General features: G+C 38.2%; 1 protein-coding gene across 1 annotated transcript; it reads right to left on the bottom strand.

Annotated features, from left to right (window-relative positions):
• Positions 1 to 8,423: 8,423 nt before the first annotated feature.
• On the bottom strand, positions 8,424 to 18,314 carry EMB (embigin). The gene is made up of 9 exons (XM_053457949.1): positions 18,104 to 18,314; positions 13,338 to 13,424; positions 12,390 to 12,582; positions 11,982 to 12,070; positions 11,568 to 11,695; positions 10,650 to 10,932; positions 9,335 to 9,368; positions 9,201 to 9,252; positions 8,424 to 8,845 (listed from the first exon to the last, which is right to left on the bottom strand). The coding sequence occupies exons 1-9, from the start codon at positions 18,192 to 18,194 to the stop codon at positions 8,843 to 8,845; spliced, it is 960 nt and encodes a 319-aa protein (XP_053313924.1). The 5' UTR covers positions 18,195 to 18,314; the 3' UTR covers positions 8,424 to 8,842.
• Positions 18,315 to 18,522: the final 208 nt, after the last annotated feature.

Raw genomic sequence — 18,522 nt, 5'->3', positions numbered from 1 at the left:
AATGCAGTAAAACGAAGAAGAAATATAAAACAAAAGTAAAAACCCAAGAGAAGTCAAGCTAAGTTCAAAGCTATATTGTATATCTTGTGAGATGTTAATGAGTGTGTCACTGTTACTTGATATTGTTCCTACTATTTCAGTAATCTGGTTTAATTACAAATGACTTTGATACTTGATATTCTTCTTCGCTTTAATCTCGGAAGTTGTTATGTCGAACAGGTAAATTGTATAGTTCAAATTTAGACATATATCATTGTAAACACAGATAACATACAATGTGTTGCCATTTAAGAACCAGCCAATTAGTCTCTGGCCTTATATTTAGGATAGCCTTATGTCTATCTTTTGCATGTATACATGTCTTCAGTGTATTAACCTCTACCACTTCTGTTGCAACATGCATCCACTGCCCTCTCAGTAAAGTGATTTCCTGATATTAATTTGAAACCTGTACCCTCTTGGTAGTTTTTTTTCTTTTAAATAAACTCTCTCCCTTTGTCGGGTTGATTCTCTTTAAGTATTTAAATGTTTCTATCATATCCCCGCTGTCACCACTTTTTTCCAGTCTATATATATTGTGGTAAAGTGTATGGGAAAGTGGTGGATGGGGTGTATATCTCACCTGGTTTTCTCAGCCAGGCACGGTAGCAGACATCCAGGAGGGCATAGTCTGCTAGGGCTCTTTTGTTTAAAGGTACATGGGCTGGATTACTTGGATAAGTGGGAGAGCTCCAGTCCATACCCCTAGTCCACTACGGGTTTTCCTTACTCCCAGGAGTCCTCAGATGAGGCTTCCTATGCTTATTACTGGGGAGGAAGCCTTAAAAGAGAGGGCTTTTAGGTTTGCAGGAGATAGGAGAGACTGAGTTAAGGAGCAGCTACAGCCAGCGCTGCAGCCCACCAGGTATGAAGCTTTCCCTATGGACAACTTGTTGTTTTGCTTGATGCCAGACCTTAGGCTTGTAGTGAAGAACATGAAGAATTGTTAATATCTCCAAGCCAATCTGCTTGGACCTTTCCCACTGCCTCTAGCCTACCTTGTCTACGTAGCATCGCAGGGGTTAACGTTAATGGGAATCTGTAGGATCGTGCCAGGAGTTAAAGGTCCGTAAGAGTGACTCTATCGTACGCCGGCACTAATCTCCTCTGGCATCAACCAATGAAGAGCATCTGTCACGAGCAAAAAAACCTTCTGCAATTTCACTAAAAAAATATGAAAGAGGATGGGTCCAAGTACAGATTTATAACAATCCTTTAACTTCACATAGTTTCTACTAATTACTACTGATTACCTCCGTACTGCTTTTCTTGTGAATGGGTACAACATGCGCTAATTTCCAATCTTCCGGGACTACTCTTGTTAACAATGATTGGTTAAATTAATCTGTTAACGGTTTTGCTAGTTAGTGCTAGTTAGCACTTTTAATAACTTCAGATGTATCCCATCAGTCCCCATCAACTTATTTGTCTTTAGACAGCTGCAGTAGAAAATCTTCCTCAAAAAAACGTATATCTATCAAATGACCCTAACCCTAACTGAGGTCCCTTTCCTTTATTTTCATCTGTAAAATCTGAACAAAAATATTCACTGAGGCAGCTATCCTCTTCTATATACCTCACTTCTTGCTTTTAATCGAACTAATCCTAGTTTTACTTTCCTTTTCTCAATTATATATCTAAAATATATTTTATCTCCCTTTAAACTGACTGGGCTATTCTCTCTTCTGTATGTGCTTTGGAATCTCTTACAACTTACTTTTCCTCTTCCTGCTAACTTTACTATTCTGGTCACTTCTGGAGAGTACCCCCGTGGTTTGGGTTTGCTCTTACTGACCCGACCCACGTCTTATGGCACTGGATCCTAAAATGGCTGCTATGCACCAGTGACCTCAAATGGATGGACAATGTATTACATGCTCTATTGACTTGAATAGTAGACTACTATTTATTGGTTAATAAGGCACCCTCCTATTCTGCAGTGCTGTACAATGGGTAAACAGGACATAAAAAGTAGTGCATAACATAACAATTTCACTTACCGAAACAAAAGGTAAGGAGGGTTCCAACTCACATTTGCAAGTTGCAGACAACACCAGGATTAATGCATCTGCTACTTGTTCAACTCAACTCTTTTGCAGGCAAGCGTATACAAGTCAAATGTTCTGCACCTGGAAATGTGAGTTTTGCCATAGCGGATTCACAAGTTGGACTAATAGTCATGTGAGTTTGCTGCTCATAATTTCTGCCAATCTCCAAACTGGATTGAAAAAATAAAATCTCACCTGAGTATATTCCTATAAACAAAAGAAAGCCTGATGCATTCTGTCAAAGATCTCACATGAACTGAGGGCAATATGGCGGCACCTGAAGTGGCGTCCTCTCCTCCGATTGAAGAATCAGGGAGATGGCATCACCGCAAGTGCCGCCATCTCGCCCTTAGTTCAACTGAGGGTAAAATGATGGCGTTTGCAGTGGTGACATCACCACAAGCGCCGCCATATTGTCCGCAGTTGGCACTTTCGGTGACGTCCTCTGCTCCAACTGGAGGATAGGGATGGACGTCAACACAGCGCCGCCATTTTGGTGGCAGTTGCTAGGTAAGGTCCGTGGAGATGCGGGCGAAGAAAGGAGATACTAGATTAAGGATTGAAGATAGAATGGAGAAGAGAAGGGAGAAGATGGAAGAAGAAGTGGAAGTGGTCGGCAGAAAATGTAGGTAAACATTCAGAAAGTGTGAGAGAGAGAACGAGAATGGTTGTGTCAGGGCTTCGTACGAATTGACGAATTTCAGATGAATCCAAATGCTAGTGGAAAACCTAGGCTTATAATGGTTACACTTCTAGAACGCTTAATTAAATAAAGTTAATGTCACAATTTTAACTGACCATAAAACCCAGAATTCTATTAGGACACCATATGCTAACCATAAAAATATGTTTTATAATTTATCATTATAGCATGCAATAAAAAAGTCTAGTTTTTATCTAGGTCATAGGATCTGGCCAATGTTTCCATTGCCGCCAGTGGCGGAACTACCGGGGTCGCGACTGCGACCGGGCCCTGGAGTTCTGCCAGTCAGGGGGGTCCAAGGGGTGCCGAGCGGTTGCTGAAAAAGACCGCTTGGCAACTCTTGGGCCCCCCTGACTGACAGAAATCCAGGATGCCTCCACTCCCCGCCGCTGCTGCTGCCGCCGTCACCGCCGCCGCCTGCCTCAGCGCTGCCCAGAGTGCAGTGTTGGGAGCGTGAGGCGTTTGTCTCGGGTGCCGGAGCTCCACGCTGAGGGCCGGCATATGACGTCATATGCCGGCGCTCAGCAGTGAAGAGTCGGCACCCGAGACAAACGCCTCACGCTCCCAACACAGGCGTTGACGGTAAGTGACCTACAAAAGGGGGGTAGGGAGGGAGTGGGTAGATTGTGAGAAGGGGGGTAGGGAGGGAGTGGGTAGATCATGAGAAGTGGGGGGTAGGGAGGGAGTGGGTAGATTGTGAGAAGGGGGGTAGGGAGGGAGAGGGTAGATTGTGAGAAGGGGGTAGGGAGGGAGAGGGTAGATCGTGAGAAGGGGGGGTAGGGAGGGAGAGGGTAGATTGTGAGAAAGGGATAGATGGGTTGGGGGTGGGGGGGCCCTTAACAGATTCTCACACTGGAGCGCTGAGGTTTCTAGTTACGCCCCTGATTGCCGCATTTAGCAATAATTAAACTTTACTTACATAATCCTTTGAAAAAAACTTCTCCAAAACAGTTACATTGATGGACAGACAAAATGCACAAGCTATAGGCAGGCTCGACCTCAATTATAATAAAGCATTGTACATGTCATGTTTATATATATAGTAACCTACAGTTTGCACAGTACATAAAATTAATATAAAAAAATATTTCACATAGAAGTAAATCTGTACTGTTTTTAGTGCTGATTTTTCTTAGATATTAGATAGGAATTCTTATTTTACTCTTATCCCTGTTATTCCTCCAGTGAGGCTTAAAATGCAGAAGCAACCTATATGTGAACATCTTAGGGCATAACAAAAGGCAACAATAGGTATTAAACGTTAACAGCTTAAACACATCAATCATTCTTGTATACTACATACGTTTCTTAGGCTAAGCTTAAGAGCCACCATAAATCTTAGTAATCTCTATCCTAGGTCTGTGGACCTGAAAGAACTTTGCAACTATTGGTCTCCATTTACTTATTTGAGCCTAAACAGCAGAAATAAAGAGTGCACATAAAAATCACAGTCACATAGCAAATGTAACAATTCAGGCATACTTTCCCAAACACGATTGCTGATGTAACTAGAGAGCCCAAGAGGGACATCATGCTGCAATTAAGGAGAGGCAGCACTTTCAGCAGGTGGTTTGTTTGGTGTTGAGCAGATGACTGTCCGTTAAAGGTGCTGCTCAACCCAGACAAACTGCAGTCTCTATCATGCTAAAAAATAATCTTTAACACATTTTTTTTTAAATATTTCCTCTAAAAGCTTAACTCCATAAAAAGATGGTTCTATTCACTAGAGTGCATGTGAACTGGCAAAAAGTTTGCAGCATTAAAGGACCAAATTGCAAATTCACTTACAACTTGATGGCAGAAGAGTTGCGTGGAATGCAAGTTTTTTTTTTAAAAAAAGCAAAAAACTTTAGTAACAGCAAGTTGCTTGCAAGCTGAAATTAAGTTCTAATTCGCAGATATCTAGCTTGTAGACATCCTTAGAGGCCCCTTGCATGTCCTCACCTAACACTTGCAAAATGTAAACCCACAGGCACTTGCTAATAACTCTCATATAAAGTAAACATTCTGTAAAGGTGAAACCTTTCATTTGTCTTTATGTTTTGACCCAGAAAACAAAACTAAATATTAAATATAGTCACTTTGTATAATTATAAAATAGAACATATAGGGCGAGCACTCAAAGGAATACACAGAAATCAAAAATATAAAGCAAATATAAGTTTTACTTGAAATGTTCACAAAATAAATAGTATAAATGCAGATAGCATACCAAAGATAATGAGAATAGACAGGATAGGCTGACACTCGTGAGATCCCCCAATGTTTCGGCAAATTGCCTTTGTCAAGGGTAAAGATCCTACTTTTTTTTTTTTTTTTGTAATTTTTTAAATTTTTTTATTATGCAATAGCGATATATCCACCATAAATATTATTATACAGATTACAAAATTACAAAAACCCCCACCCCCCACCCACCCCCTCAAGGCAAGGTCTGGGGAGAGAAAAAATAAAAAAAAAAAGGAAAGAAAATTTAATTTTACCAAAAACTCCAAGTGAGGTAGAACTTTTTCTTTTTCGACTCCAAACTTCTATAATGTTCGTATTTTATAATTCGTTCTATCAATTTTAGCCACTGAGCAAGACAAGGGGCTTTTTTATTAAACCAATACCTAAGGATCAATAGTCTCCCCAAGAAAAAAATCTTTCTAAAAATTTTATTAAATCTACCAAACTGTTCCACATCTCCTAAGATCACGACCTTTGGGTCCATTATACCATTACATCTAAATTTTGTTTTGACAAAAGTAAATACATCTTCCCCAAATTTTTTTATCATAGGACATTCCCACCAAAGATGGAGTAGACCCGCATCAAGGTAGCCACATCTAGGACAGTCTGCGTTTTCTTTACAGTTAATTTTCCATAGCTGAAATGGGGAGTAATATAACCGATAAATAATTTTAAGTTGTGTAAATTGATATTGTTTATTTGTAGTGCAACACCCTGTGTATTTTAATATACGATTCCAAGAGGCCTCATCAATAGTACCAATATCCAAGATCCTACTTACATAGTGCTTGGAGGGCACTTTTTTGGCTCTAGCACAATTATTACTATTGGCTTGGTTACCTTGTGTTTAACCATTGAGCTGCTGAGTGCATTTCTGATTTTTGATATTGTACTTTTTATAAATTATATTTATCTTAAAAACATGAACTGGCTTTCCCTTAATCATTATCTAAAATAAGTTTGTTCATAGTAACCATTTATCTTTACATTGTAATTGTAATTTATCTTGATGTACAGTTTAGGTGAACCTTTGTAATGAAATATATAACCTAGAACTGACAATGTCAGTTTCAACTATGTCCACTAGATGGGGGTATATTCCTTTGTTTCTAGATGTGTAAAATATGTTGCTATCACACACCAGGATATTATGTCATATGTAGAGAGACAGCATCCAGAGCCTGCAGACAGCAAGACGGAATGAAGACACGGTGCATCAGTAAAAATCAGTGAATGGCAAAACCATATTTTTAAACGATTAAGTTTAAATGAACAGTCCATTCCTCAGAATTAGTTTAGTTGCTGAAAGCATGTTGGAGTCCATTTGCATAGACCCTAACGCATTTTACTGCATGCATTCCTTAGTTATGAACTGCATACTTCCTGTAAACATATAAACAAAGAAAGTGACGGCAGATAACAATCATTCGGCCCATCTAGTCTGCCCAATCTCTGAATACTTTCCTTAGTCCCTGGCCTTATCTCGAATCTATCTTAGCCTTATGCCTATACCTTGCTTGCTTCAACACCTTCACTGTATTAATCACTACCAATTCTGCTGGAAGGCTACTCCATGAATCCTCTACCCTTTCAGGGAAGTGATATTTCCTGATATTACTTTTAAACCTTTGCCCCAATAGCTTAAAACTATGTCCTCTTATTGTGGTAGTATTTCTTCTTTTAAATAAACTCTCTTCATTTATCGTGTTGATTCCCTTAAATGTTTCTATCATATCCCCTCTGTCCCGTCTTTCTTCCAGGCTATTTATGTTAAGATCCTTTAACCTTCATTGGTAAGTTTTATCCAGTAATCCATGAACCATTTTAGTAGCCCTTCTCTGAACTCTCTCTGAAGTATATACAGTATATATCCTTCTGGAGATCCGGTCTCCAGTACTGTACACAGCACTCCAACTGAGGTCTCCCCGGTGTACAACGGCATGAGCTCTTCCCTCTTACAACTGCTAATACCTCTCTCTATACAGCCCCGCATTCTGCTAGCATCTCCAGCTGCTCTATTACATTGTCTACCTACCTATAGTTCCTCTAAAATAAAAAACCCTGAATGCCTTTCCTCTGCCTTTAGGTTTTTATGCCCCAGGTGCATTATCTTGCACTTGTCCACGTTAAACATCACTTGTCACAGCACTGACACTTTTTTGAGCTTATCTTAATCATACATGTTCTGTAGCGCTCCCAGATGCTGTGGGTGTAGAAGCAGCCTATCACATTTATATCGGCAGAACATCAGTGTTTAGATAGCATACATTGGCTGTTTGATTTCAAAGTGTGCTGAGCTAATATTTAATTTTATCTGACTTTCAAATCATTGATATTTCTAGAGTTTAAGTCTAGTTTGATGAAATACAGTATTAATCCAAAAAAAGCTGAAGAAAGGCATTTAAAATGTTCTGCGAGAGAAAATGTTTGCCAAGTTCCATACAGTTTGAGTAGGACTTCTTCGCGATCTGTAAGATATCATTCTATCTTAGATTTTGTTTTAGAAAGTGTGATTTGAAATTGTTACATTAAGATCCAGGCAATTATTAAAAGTAGCAAATAACAATGTAGTCGATGCTATTGCTTTACTGTATCCTTTTATTTTATACATTAAGGCTACTGGTAACATTAATCAATTCTATAATTCAGAATGTCTTAACTGGAACATTGAAAATCATACTTTATTATGCGGGGATATATATATATATATATATATATATACATAATTCAATATGGTTTTCAACATTCTGAATTATTACGCATTGAGAATCATATTGTGGTATGTTTTCGTGCTTATTTATATAGCACCAATGGTGTACAATTTACAACAGATATTAAAGTAAAGAAGAGCGCAGCAGATGCAGCAAGTTAACCAACGTAATATTAGGAACTGGAGGTATCTGGACATTGGAGCTTCTTGCCCCAAAAGCTTACAATTTAAATATATTACACATATACTTTTAATTAACATACAGCCCACCCTACAGGTTTTGTATTATAGCCTCAAGGAACATCATATATATATTTTTCTGAAATGCAGTGTACCTTTTAGGAATAAAGGTCATCGATAATGAAATACATTGTAACATCACATTTTGCATTCAACTTAGATATAGCTTTCATCACCAATATTGTATGTCATAGCTATACACATTATTGTCTTCCAGTGCTTAATATATGGAATATAATTATGTTATAATATCTAATAAAACTAATCCTTAAATGAATATATAAATATCAGAAAATACCTGGCGCAAGCGGGGATGATATATTTAAAGGGAAAGTCAAGTTTTTTGTTAAAACTATGATATTAAAATAAAATGGTCAAAAATATTGTGTTTTCTTCTTTTTTTTTTAACCGGTCTAGTTTTTTCATAATATATTTTTTAGACAGCTGCATATTAGCCATTTGAATGTGTTATAGCTATGTTATCTGAGCCCAATCTTCTAGGCAAAAGTTCACCTCATTAATATGCTTCCTTGTGGTAAACAATAGAATGGCTTAGTCTTAATCACACTCTGACCAATGAGGAACATATTTTATTAGCACTGATATAAAGAATAAGCTCAGGGTTGCGTTTGACCAGGGAAAGTCACCTAAAATATCACACGACTGACAACAGCACTGTACTATATGCTCAAAAAAGAAAATCTTTTCTCCATGGGACTTCCCTTTTTAGCATATTGAAAAGAGTGAGCGAATTTGGTCACCCAAGAACATACCAGCACTTTACTTAATGGACAACGTTTTGAAGGTAGAACTTGATATTGCTTTGTGCACATTGAAGTTGAGTTGGGTTCAGCTGTAGACGGTATGAGCTCACTGTATGGGAAAGTGGAACAGAGAAAATGAAAATGTTAAAATAAAAAATATAAAACAAAATGGCACCGTTACATACGATCTGAATATAATTTATAAATGTTTAAAAATGGCACGACTAATGGTGGCAACAATAATTTTTGAAAAAACATGTTAGTGATTGGTAGACTATGGAAACTTCAAACACCATTTTTCATTAAATGCTAATACTGTGTATTTTACAACCAAAATGTACAACTCAATTATATATAATATATTCAGTATGATAAAAAAAGATATCAAATTGCAAGTACTATTAATCATCAGTGTACTTTATTTGGTTGCACAGCATCATAGTATAATAATTTAGCTCTCAAACCTTGCGTTGCCTTGTAGTGCTTGCTTCGAGAGTACTACTGGTTTCAGACTTCCTGCGATGAAAAAGAAATGACGTTAACAAGATTACCATAAGAATATTGAAACAAATGGGCAAGTTTAAAAATGGACACTTACAGCTGAGTCGTTTGCTCTGCGTCATTGTTACCATCTGCAGGAAAATACAGATATTGCATATAGTTATTTCACACTCTAGAAGATTATTAACATTTAGAGAAAGTTTGAAGTGATCATCATCCATCCCTGTATTTATTTTTATCAAAAGTCTCACATAGGTCTGATTTAAAAATAAAAGATACATGTTAGCATATAATGTGACAAAAAACAAATAAATAAATAAAATACAATTTATAAGCATGCAATGTTCTTGATTAATAAGAAAGCAAGTTGTAAGCCAGAGATTATTTTGAGCAGGGTCCAAGTCAACCATCTGGTTCTTTTTAGCAGCAACCTGTCCTGAAGTACAAGGTTAGCTAGCCATATTACCTTGAATTGCCTGAGTAAATGTAAGATATAAGAAATGAAAGTAATGTGATCGCAGGAATGTAAGCCATGGGTGCTTCCTTCGGGAGATGTGTGTCCTGGGTTCAGTTGTTTCTCCAAAAATGACATTTAAGGGGTACATAGAGGGGCACATACAAAATAGAGTGTCACATATGACCTTGGGTTGTGCAGATGGGAGGCCACTGGGTTCATTAACGAACACAGAAACAAGTGGGAGAAGCACTGGGCGATTATCACCACATGTTCCTAGTGCCTGTATGCAGCCAAGACGTCAGGTGGCAAGCAGTAAGTAACAGAATAACATTTCTCAATCTCCTTCTCACTCGTATCTCCCTTTTTTTACAGCCCTCTATAGCTTGTGTTTTTGTTTGTCAAATATATCTAATTGCTTTGAAGATATCTAGTTTGAAACGTTACCCCATGGATGCTGACATTTGTGACGGAACCAAGATTATTTTTAATCAGTTTTATGTCTTGAAGGCCTTTCCCCCTTTCTTCTCCCCATCCGTACGAAGGCTGCCTCAACCAGTTAACAACAATCAGCAACTTAACAAATACAGCAATGAAAGCTAAGTAGATATGAATAATCATCCAGATCCTGACAAAAGAAAATTACACATTAAGTGTTTTCAACATTTCTAAGAAAACTTTTGGTATTTGACAATAGCGGGAACGATGTCTCTAGTGCTGTATTTACTTAGACCACCACCGGACCTTAAAGAGTTAACCCACCCTTGCCCTGCTCTTGAAGAGCCTTCCATGGTTCATTGATTAAAGAGGGGATCGGGGGGGGGGGTTCTAATTAAAATTAGACATGTCTACTGATGTCTTGTCACCATAGTTATTCTTTTCAGCTCTCGCCATTTATATCATTTAAAAAAAAAAACCTTTTTAATAAAATGAAAATCAAGTTAAAAAATGCACTTACCTGCTTGGCATGGTCTCTTTTTAGTCTTCACCTCACAGATGAAAATAACAGATACTAAGATCACAACTTCTGCAGCTATTGCAAGAAAAACTTTAAGGGGCACCATGTAGCTGAGGATAGTTAGCTGAATTTCTCCATGCTGTTCTCCTATTTTAAAAACGGCTTTGCAGATGTAAATTCCGTCATCTTCTTCAGATAAGTCTGATATGTGTAGCTTGGTTTCGTTGGGTTTCTTTTGACAAATCTCATACTTATTGGGTGCAGAAGAGGAATTTAGCTGTACCTACAAGAAAACAGAACATGGACGGAATCATTACAAAAATAAAGTTGGTAATTAGGAATTCAAGAAACCCTGGGATGCACATAAATCTCTCTAACATGATAAGTATGTGAAAAAAATCATTCAAAGGGGCAATTTCTTTTACTTCTATTGCCACTGTGCATGTAACAAGAAACTGAAGTGAAAGAAAGCTAAATGAGTAACTGGTTGGGATTAACATATGTAGAATGATTTATTAGAACATTAGTAGTAAGACACACTGGTTATAGTTGTTTTTAGGCGACTTTTGATTCCAACTTTAGCGTTCATTATACAATCGGAGGATACATAACCTAGTAATCTACCATGATCAGATATGGTACAGCGCTCCTTTGTACTTTTGGGATTTGCCCCAGAAGCTCCAGGTAGGGGTGAAAATAGTTGCCATCACCAAAGGGGCTTAGGTTTTTTTTAGGGGGGGGGGTTGAGGGATCCCAATTTCATTTTTAAACTAGGCTTTAAAATTGTTCCATCCAATGATAAATTACAGCATCCATTGTCTTCTGAAACCTACAGTTTACAATGGATTTTGGAATATATATATATATATATATATATATATTTATACATGTAATGTAAGTTAAAATGTCGTATCTTACCTGATCACTTCCATTAACATGATACCAGATCCATTCCACAGGCGTATACTTTGCACTGTCACATTTCATGACAATAGTGTCCTTCTTATAGCTGACAAGAGGCTTGTTTTCACTCCTAACATTGGGTACTATAAAAAAAAAATGCAAATATACAATGTACTTTACATGCACATGCTTAAGACGATCATTTTTGGAACAACGGTAAGGCAATCAATTTTTTATGTAATGGTCGGAATTAATGACTTTTAGCAACATAATTTGGAAAAGTCATGCAACTGATTCTCCCAACGCACTGAAAACAGGTATAGTTATGTTGCTTTTATTATTAAAACAATCAAATAGTCCATAATTCTTGACTCTTCAATACTGCTCTTCAAATGCAGCCTAAAATATTATTCTGATCCATTTACTTACCATTTATATGAAATTCTGCTCTAACTTCTGCAGTAGAGTTGAAAATGCAGGTATAGGTTCCAATCTTGCTGTTGTCTGTTACAATGAATCTACATATCAAATAACATCACATTGTGTAATCATACGTACAAAAAAACCATATGTTCCTCTAGGGCCATCATCACTATCATAAGGGTATTTTATGAGCAGCTAATGCATTAGTGCTCTTGAGAGTCATCCAGTATACTTAGTTGGGCAAACGGTGGAAATAAGTTACAACATATGTGCATTTAGCCTTTACATTGGAGACTGAGGGTCTTACTTGCCAAGAAACAGGAGAGGAAGGAATACTGGATCTGGGAGAGTTCATCTAATTCATATTAAGATTTAACAATTTAGCAATACCAGCAGTATCTCTTATATACCCACTCATAAGAAGTGTGCCATGTATTCTCAGTGTTGTTATAAGTATAACTGTTTCTGCTCAGTGTTCCATTTCCATGCTTCCAGGTCACGTCACCCATCTGGAAATCTTTCAAGTCAACGAGCAAATAACAATCAAGACTCAAACGTACTGGATTGTCAATAGTTATATTTTTCTTTAAGGCTTTCGAAGTCAGATCTGGGGAAATAAGGTAAATAACAAAGGCAAAAGATGACAAGGATGATAAATAACCTGAATAAAATACTAAAGAAGCACAAAAATGGTCATAGCTTTTGTTCTTCTTTATTATTTTTTGTTGTTAAATGGCTCAATTTAAAAAAAAATTTATGATAATACAGAGTTTCTGCTTATCCATGGACAACGGGACAGGGACATGAACTCTTGGTGAACTTCCGCAAAATAGCAGAGCTTTCGTGTACATCCTCTCCCCTGATTGGAGGAACGGGGAAGTGGGTGAACCCGGAGGCTCTGCCCTTTAGCCTGAGGTAACTTCCCTGCTAAATGGAAGAGCTTCCGGGCACACACTCTCCCCCTTACTCTAATTCCCAGAAAGTGCGGGTGAAAGAGTGTGAGAAACCATGAATGAGAGTGAATGAGGGTGAATGATGACAAATTTCATTTCTGAATGTAAAAAGCCCCCAATTTAGGTCCAAAAAGAAATGGGCAGGAAATGGAATTTGTTGTCCGAAAACAAATTGACCAAAACTAAATGAAAAACTGGGGGACGCTTTGCCCATCTCTACGTTTATTTTATGCAAATATTTTTTACACAGTATTTAGAGAGGCAAGGAACTTTAAATGAAAAACAATGTGAACAAAAGGAAAAAAATACAAAATACACCTCCTGCTATCAACAAAAAAAACAATATAGACTAGTTCTAACCGATGACTGATTGCCATCAATAGCATCGATGGATGTATATTCAATTTACCAGGTATCAATATACTGTGTTTCTCTTCTATGATGTTTGAAACGTGTTCAATGTTGTTCTGTGAAGCATGTATATCTAAATCCGGACCTAAGGAGTAAGATACATAAATTATTAATTTGAACTTTTTTTTGAAACCATGTTTTTATTACAATTGCTTAGAGAAGATCACAGCACATCTCAGGAGCTCGCAGATGCACAATCTGAATTTTTTTTTTTTACATTAGTCTCAAAACGTAATCCAATATTTGTGATTGAAACCAACAAACACATTTTGAAACTTTATTAATAGTTACACTTCATAAATCAATTAAAAAATATATCAAAGCAGACATGTGTGCCCTATTTGTTCTAACAAACCTAATTGCTATTACAACCCACTTAATAAGACTTTTCACTAATAAGAACACACATATACATATAGATATACATTGTGACACCAGTTTGTATACACCCTAAAGGCTTAATCATTTTTATTCAATAAGATTGTAATCTCCCTTTCATTGGTAATATCCGTTCATTCATTTTCTATAGTCTTGTTCTGTTATGACTGAAATGGTTGCCCTTGTACCTAAATCTATACATAGCTTCTTGTTATTTGTTGTTTCTTTAACCCCTTTGTGACAATAGCTGATTTTATTTTTTGTACCCTTCGTGACAATGGCTGTTCTGCTGTGCTCATGTTTAGCTGTAATTTTCTTCTTTCTCATTTACTGAACCTACAAAAGTTTATATAAATATATATATATGTATATATATATATTTGCCATATCCTGAGTATAGTGATACCACCCATGCATAGGTTTGTCAGGTTGTTTGGGGGCTAAAAGGCCACATTTGGGAAGTGTGCATTTTTCAAATTGGAATTTTGACATGTGGTCATCCTTCTGCCATGTGTTATTTGGGACAGCTTTGAAGCTGGCCAATTCAACTTACAACATAAAACCATATATATACCCAGGGTGGTTCAAATCCTGTTATTTTAACCCTTTTCCATGCAATAATTTTACCACCAGCCTTTGTGTGTTTTTTTCCACACACATTGTACTTCAGGTATGAATTTACCTCTCAGTAATATGTCACTGTCAAACAACACCCTAGTATTTGTTCAGCAACATCTCTTCAGTACAGTGATACATGAATTTGTCGGTTTATTTGGGAGGTAAATGGTTATGTGTGCATTTTTTTGGAACTTGGACATCTGGACAGTCCAAAGACATCCCATTGGCATTCAAAATGCCAGTATTTGAACTCTGTCCATGCAAGAATTTTTGTGAAGATATAGCATAATTTTTACGACTTGCTCATAAAAATACACTTTTTATATATATTTTGTTGGAACTGGATGGTGGGAAATTAGTTTTACATGTTACCGTTGTTTTAAAAAAAACTTTTTTTTTTTTTAATTTATTTTACTAATCACATTGTTATTAGAAAGCTGGGCTCCATTGACTTGCATGGTTGAATGCAGTACCTGTATTCAATCTAAAGGAGGAGCCCAGAGTTCTCAGGAGGGTCTGGAGAGACCCTCTTGGAAACCGGTTTATTTTTTTAAAAGACCCCTCCATCTTGCAAGAGGCAAAATGTCTTGCGGTGGTGCTTGTGACCCCTCCTGGAGCAGTCACAGTGCGTCCTGGGGTGGGTTTTTGGTGTCGCTGTATGCAAGACATTTCAGCGACACCGTTGATCGCCTCCTAATCTCTTTTAAATCAGGCATCCACTGCCATACAATATATGCCAGATGTTGACATTTGGGGGAGGGGCCGCACAGGGCCCCTGCTTCCGATCTCGCTGTTGCTGAATGCTTTGACATTTAGGGATTACAGCAGCACCATTTGGGTAAAGAAAGTGATCGTAGTTCGCTTTCTACACCTGTTTAAAGTCATGACGTGCCACGTCAATTGTCGCCAACCGGATGTTTTTCCATGATGTGGCTGGCATGTCAATTGTTGTGAAGGGGTTAAGTTATTTTTAATGTCTGACTGATAGGCCTTCTTAACATGATCATGTTTGCAACACTTCTAATATTTTGCTTCATTAAAATGACATGTAGCAGCATTGCGAAACCACCTAGACGGAAACGCTGCTCATATTGCGTTAAAACACTGCTGCTTTTGTAATATCTTGTTTAAAAAATAAATAAAAATCACAAATTAAAAAAACAAATAATAGAGATAAAAAAATACCCTATACAATCATATTTTATAAATATATATATACAGTATAAATTTAGAAATAGGCTAACACTCTGGATTATTAACAGTGATGGGACTTGTGGTCCACAAACGCAGGTGCACCACAAAAGCAAAAGGCATTTTTGTGAAAATGTATCCTTTTTTTTTTATCTAAACAGTGTTTCTATAGTGTATTATCATTTAACCCATTATTTTCTGTGAGCTTACCCTGCCCTATTCTGTGCGCTGTTGCTAAAAAAAAGCAACAAAAATTAACATTAACGGCTCCCTTTACAAGGGATTGGTGACCAAATAGTTGCATGATAAGCGTCTAAATGCTGCTAGTGAAAGTGGCTTGTCTTTTATCACAAAATTTGTAAATTTCAAGTTTCAAAAAGAGAATGGGCTTGAAGTGCCCTGTGACTTCCAAAAAAACTTCAACATGCTTACAATAATATATTTTGTAGTATTTTTGTCTACTGAGCTGGTTTGAGGTCAATTATCATAGGACCATAGTACAATATGTACTATGTAATATGGGCTATACATCTATTCCTGAAAAAACAATATATGAAACTTAGGGCATGGGAAGTCACCTTGTCATGACCTTAGTGGTGGATTTATGTGGGGAGGTCTCCTAGGCACGTGAAGTGGGGTCTGTATCACGGCACATCCTCATGACATCACACCCCAGCAGCCCATCTTACAAGGACGAACTGAGGAAGAGATACTTTGGAGGCCGTGCTAGCTAAGGCGGATTACGAGACAGATATCTGATCACCCCAGCCTGTCCATTCCACAGTTGTGGAGAATGGAGCCCAATTGCCACTTTATACTACTGCTCTGGGCCTATTGAACCTTCAGTAGAATAACCTGATTCATCGCTTATATTGTTAATACTCCAAGGTGTGCCCAATGAAAGCCCACAAGACTTACCCATTTTTTTAAATGACTGTCTGCTTCCTCATGGTGTGCAACTTTTAACAATGGCCCCTGATATTTCTTCAGAGCCCCAGTTCCCCCTTATGAATGTGGCATGAATGTGAGAATACACCAGTGTGAGATTTATGGCTACTGGACCCTGTACATCTGTATTGGCTGCATCCAATTTCGATTCCTCTGAAAATGTGGATGGCTACCAAATGCCCGAGTAGGGAGTCATAACTTTTCAGTTACGAACAAATATGAAATTCACATATTTATATTTTAGGGTACATTGCTCTTTATGCGTGTAAACACCTTCCCTTAAAATACTAACGTTCTACAAACATTTCAAGTCCTACAAAGGTGTTCTCAAAGGCACTCTCTACCTATAGTGTGTTCTCAAAAGCACTCTCTAACGTTAGTGTGTTCTCAAAGGCACAACAATACATTATAGGTACTGTTTTTAATTTGATTTTTAGAGATTAGCATACCGGGACGCACACCCAGAGACTATGAAATAGGGAGGAATGTTTAATCATGCCAAATCTCCACTCTCACACACCCACTGCCCCATCGCTCCACCCACTCTGCCCAACCCAGATAATTAGCATAATTTAGCACCACCTAGTTATTATGGTGCAGATTATATTACCAAATCACTTACCAGTTACTTGCCATTGAACTCGAAGGCCTTGCCTCTGCACACCCACGGGACTTGCCATTGCCATGTCTGTGCTCAACAGGCTAATGTGCCATCAGGGGCAGGCCCAGGTCAAGAGACTCTTTTAATTAAATTTAATGGTGCCAAAGGCTAGTCCTCGGCCAAGTGGCACCCAGGCAAGAATTTTCTCTTGCACCCCCCATTCTTTTACATAGATGGCAATATTTTTTATACCTAGCAGGATTGAGCAGTGAAGAAGCTGTATAGAGAAGGGTGCAGAGCAATGACCTTTGCCACCCCCCCCCACACACGCACTTATTCTAACCCAGTATACGACACACATATTTTAACCCTATACACTGACATCCACAGTCACACACTCATCTTGCGCTCCCTTAATTTTGGGTTGATTAGAGGGAGATCCGTAATCTCCCCAAACAGTCCTACGTCTGCAACTGACGATTTCCCGTACCTGGACAAGCTCCCAATTCCTGGGAATGTCCCAGAACAAATGGAGACAGTTGGCAAGTATGTTTAAGGATCTCTCAATCAACTATCATATGCATTAAGGTGCAAATGATGGCTGGAGAGAAGCAACATCCATATGCCCTTAATCAGGGGAAAGATGTCATCCAGAATACAAACTGCAAGGAGGCTCCATTCTCCAGGCACATTGAAGGGAGGACATCCTACATAATGTAGGTCACTGGGTGCATGAATGAAACACATAACCCCTGCAATATGTATAACAGATAACTGTTATTATGATGCATAAAATGCATGTGATAAACACATCCATCTGTGACACACACACCACATACATGTCATGTTACCTGCATGTTTCATTGAAAGTTAAAGTATGTTTTCTTAGTAAAATCACCGTCTCCTATATAATTCATATGCATTTTACACGTTCCGCTGCATCATCCACCTTCCAGCGGCATTTCAAGGGCAGAGATAGGACGGGCGATCAGGGAGGGAGCTTGCGGGACAGCAACGGGATCGCTTACCGGGTTTACTGCCTGTCGTTCCTGGGGAAGCCATAGACAAAAGCCCGCAGAATAAGGATACCATAACGGGGCGCACGGGAGACGGCACCATGTTCACAGTCCTGAGAACGGCAGCGGCAAAAAGAGTCGGCACCGGGCAGCAGCGAGGGGCCGCAGTGTGACTCCCCACTGCAATGGATGCGCACAGAGCGATCCACAAACCACGAAACCTCGGTGACTCATCTCTGACGTCACACGCTTCCTTATTGCAAAACGCACCGTGTTTTATTGGGTCACTTTTGCCCTGTACAGCAGTCCGTTTTAATAGCTATTTATTACATGTTTGTTCTTCATGCATGGGTCAATTTCAAAAAATGAATGGGGATTTTTCTTTGTCAGGTTACAGATCAGGCTTGATCTTGGCCAAAAGTGTATATGAA

This window comes from Spea bombifrons, chromosome 1, assembly GCF_027358695.1.
Source record: "Spea bombifrons isolate aSpeBom1 chromosome 1, aSpeBom1.2.pri, whole genome shotgun sequence".
NCBI classification, from domain to species: domain Eukaryota; kingdom Metazoa; phylum Chordata; class Amphibia; order Anura; family Pelobatidae; genus Spea; species Spea bombifrons.
Note: the sequence above shows the minus strand (reverse complement) of the source record. Positions and strands in the feature narration are given on the sequence as shown.

Excerpts from the sequence above, each read along its gene's own strand:
- EMB (XM_053457949.1), bottom strand. The coding sequence starts at position 18,194 with ATGGTGCCGTCTCCCGTGCGCCCCGTTATGGTATCCTTATTCTGCGGG. Across the intron at positions 12,583-13,337 it reads ACACAGTATATTGATACCTG|ATCTGACTTCGAAAGCCTTA; the intron begins GTAAATTGAATA and ends TTATTTCCCCAG. Across the intron at positions 9,369-10,649 it reads AAAGAGACCATGCCAAGCAG|ATGGTAACAATGACGCAGAG; the intron begins GTAAGTGCATTT and ends ATTTTCCTGCAG.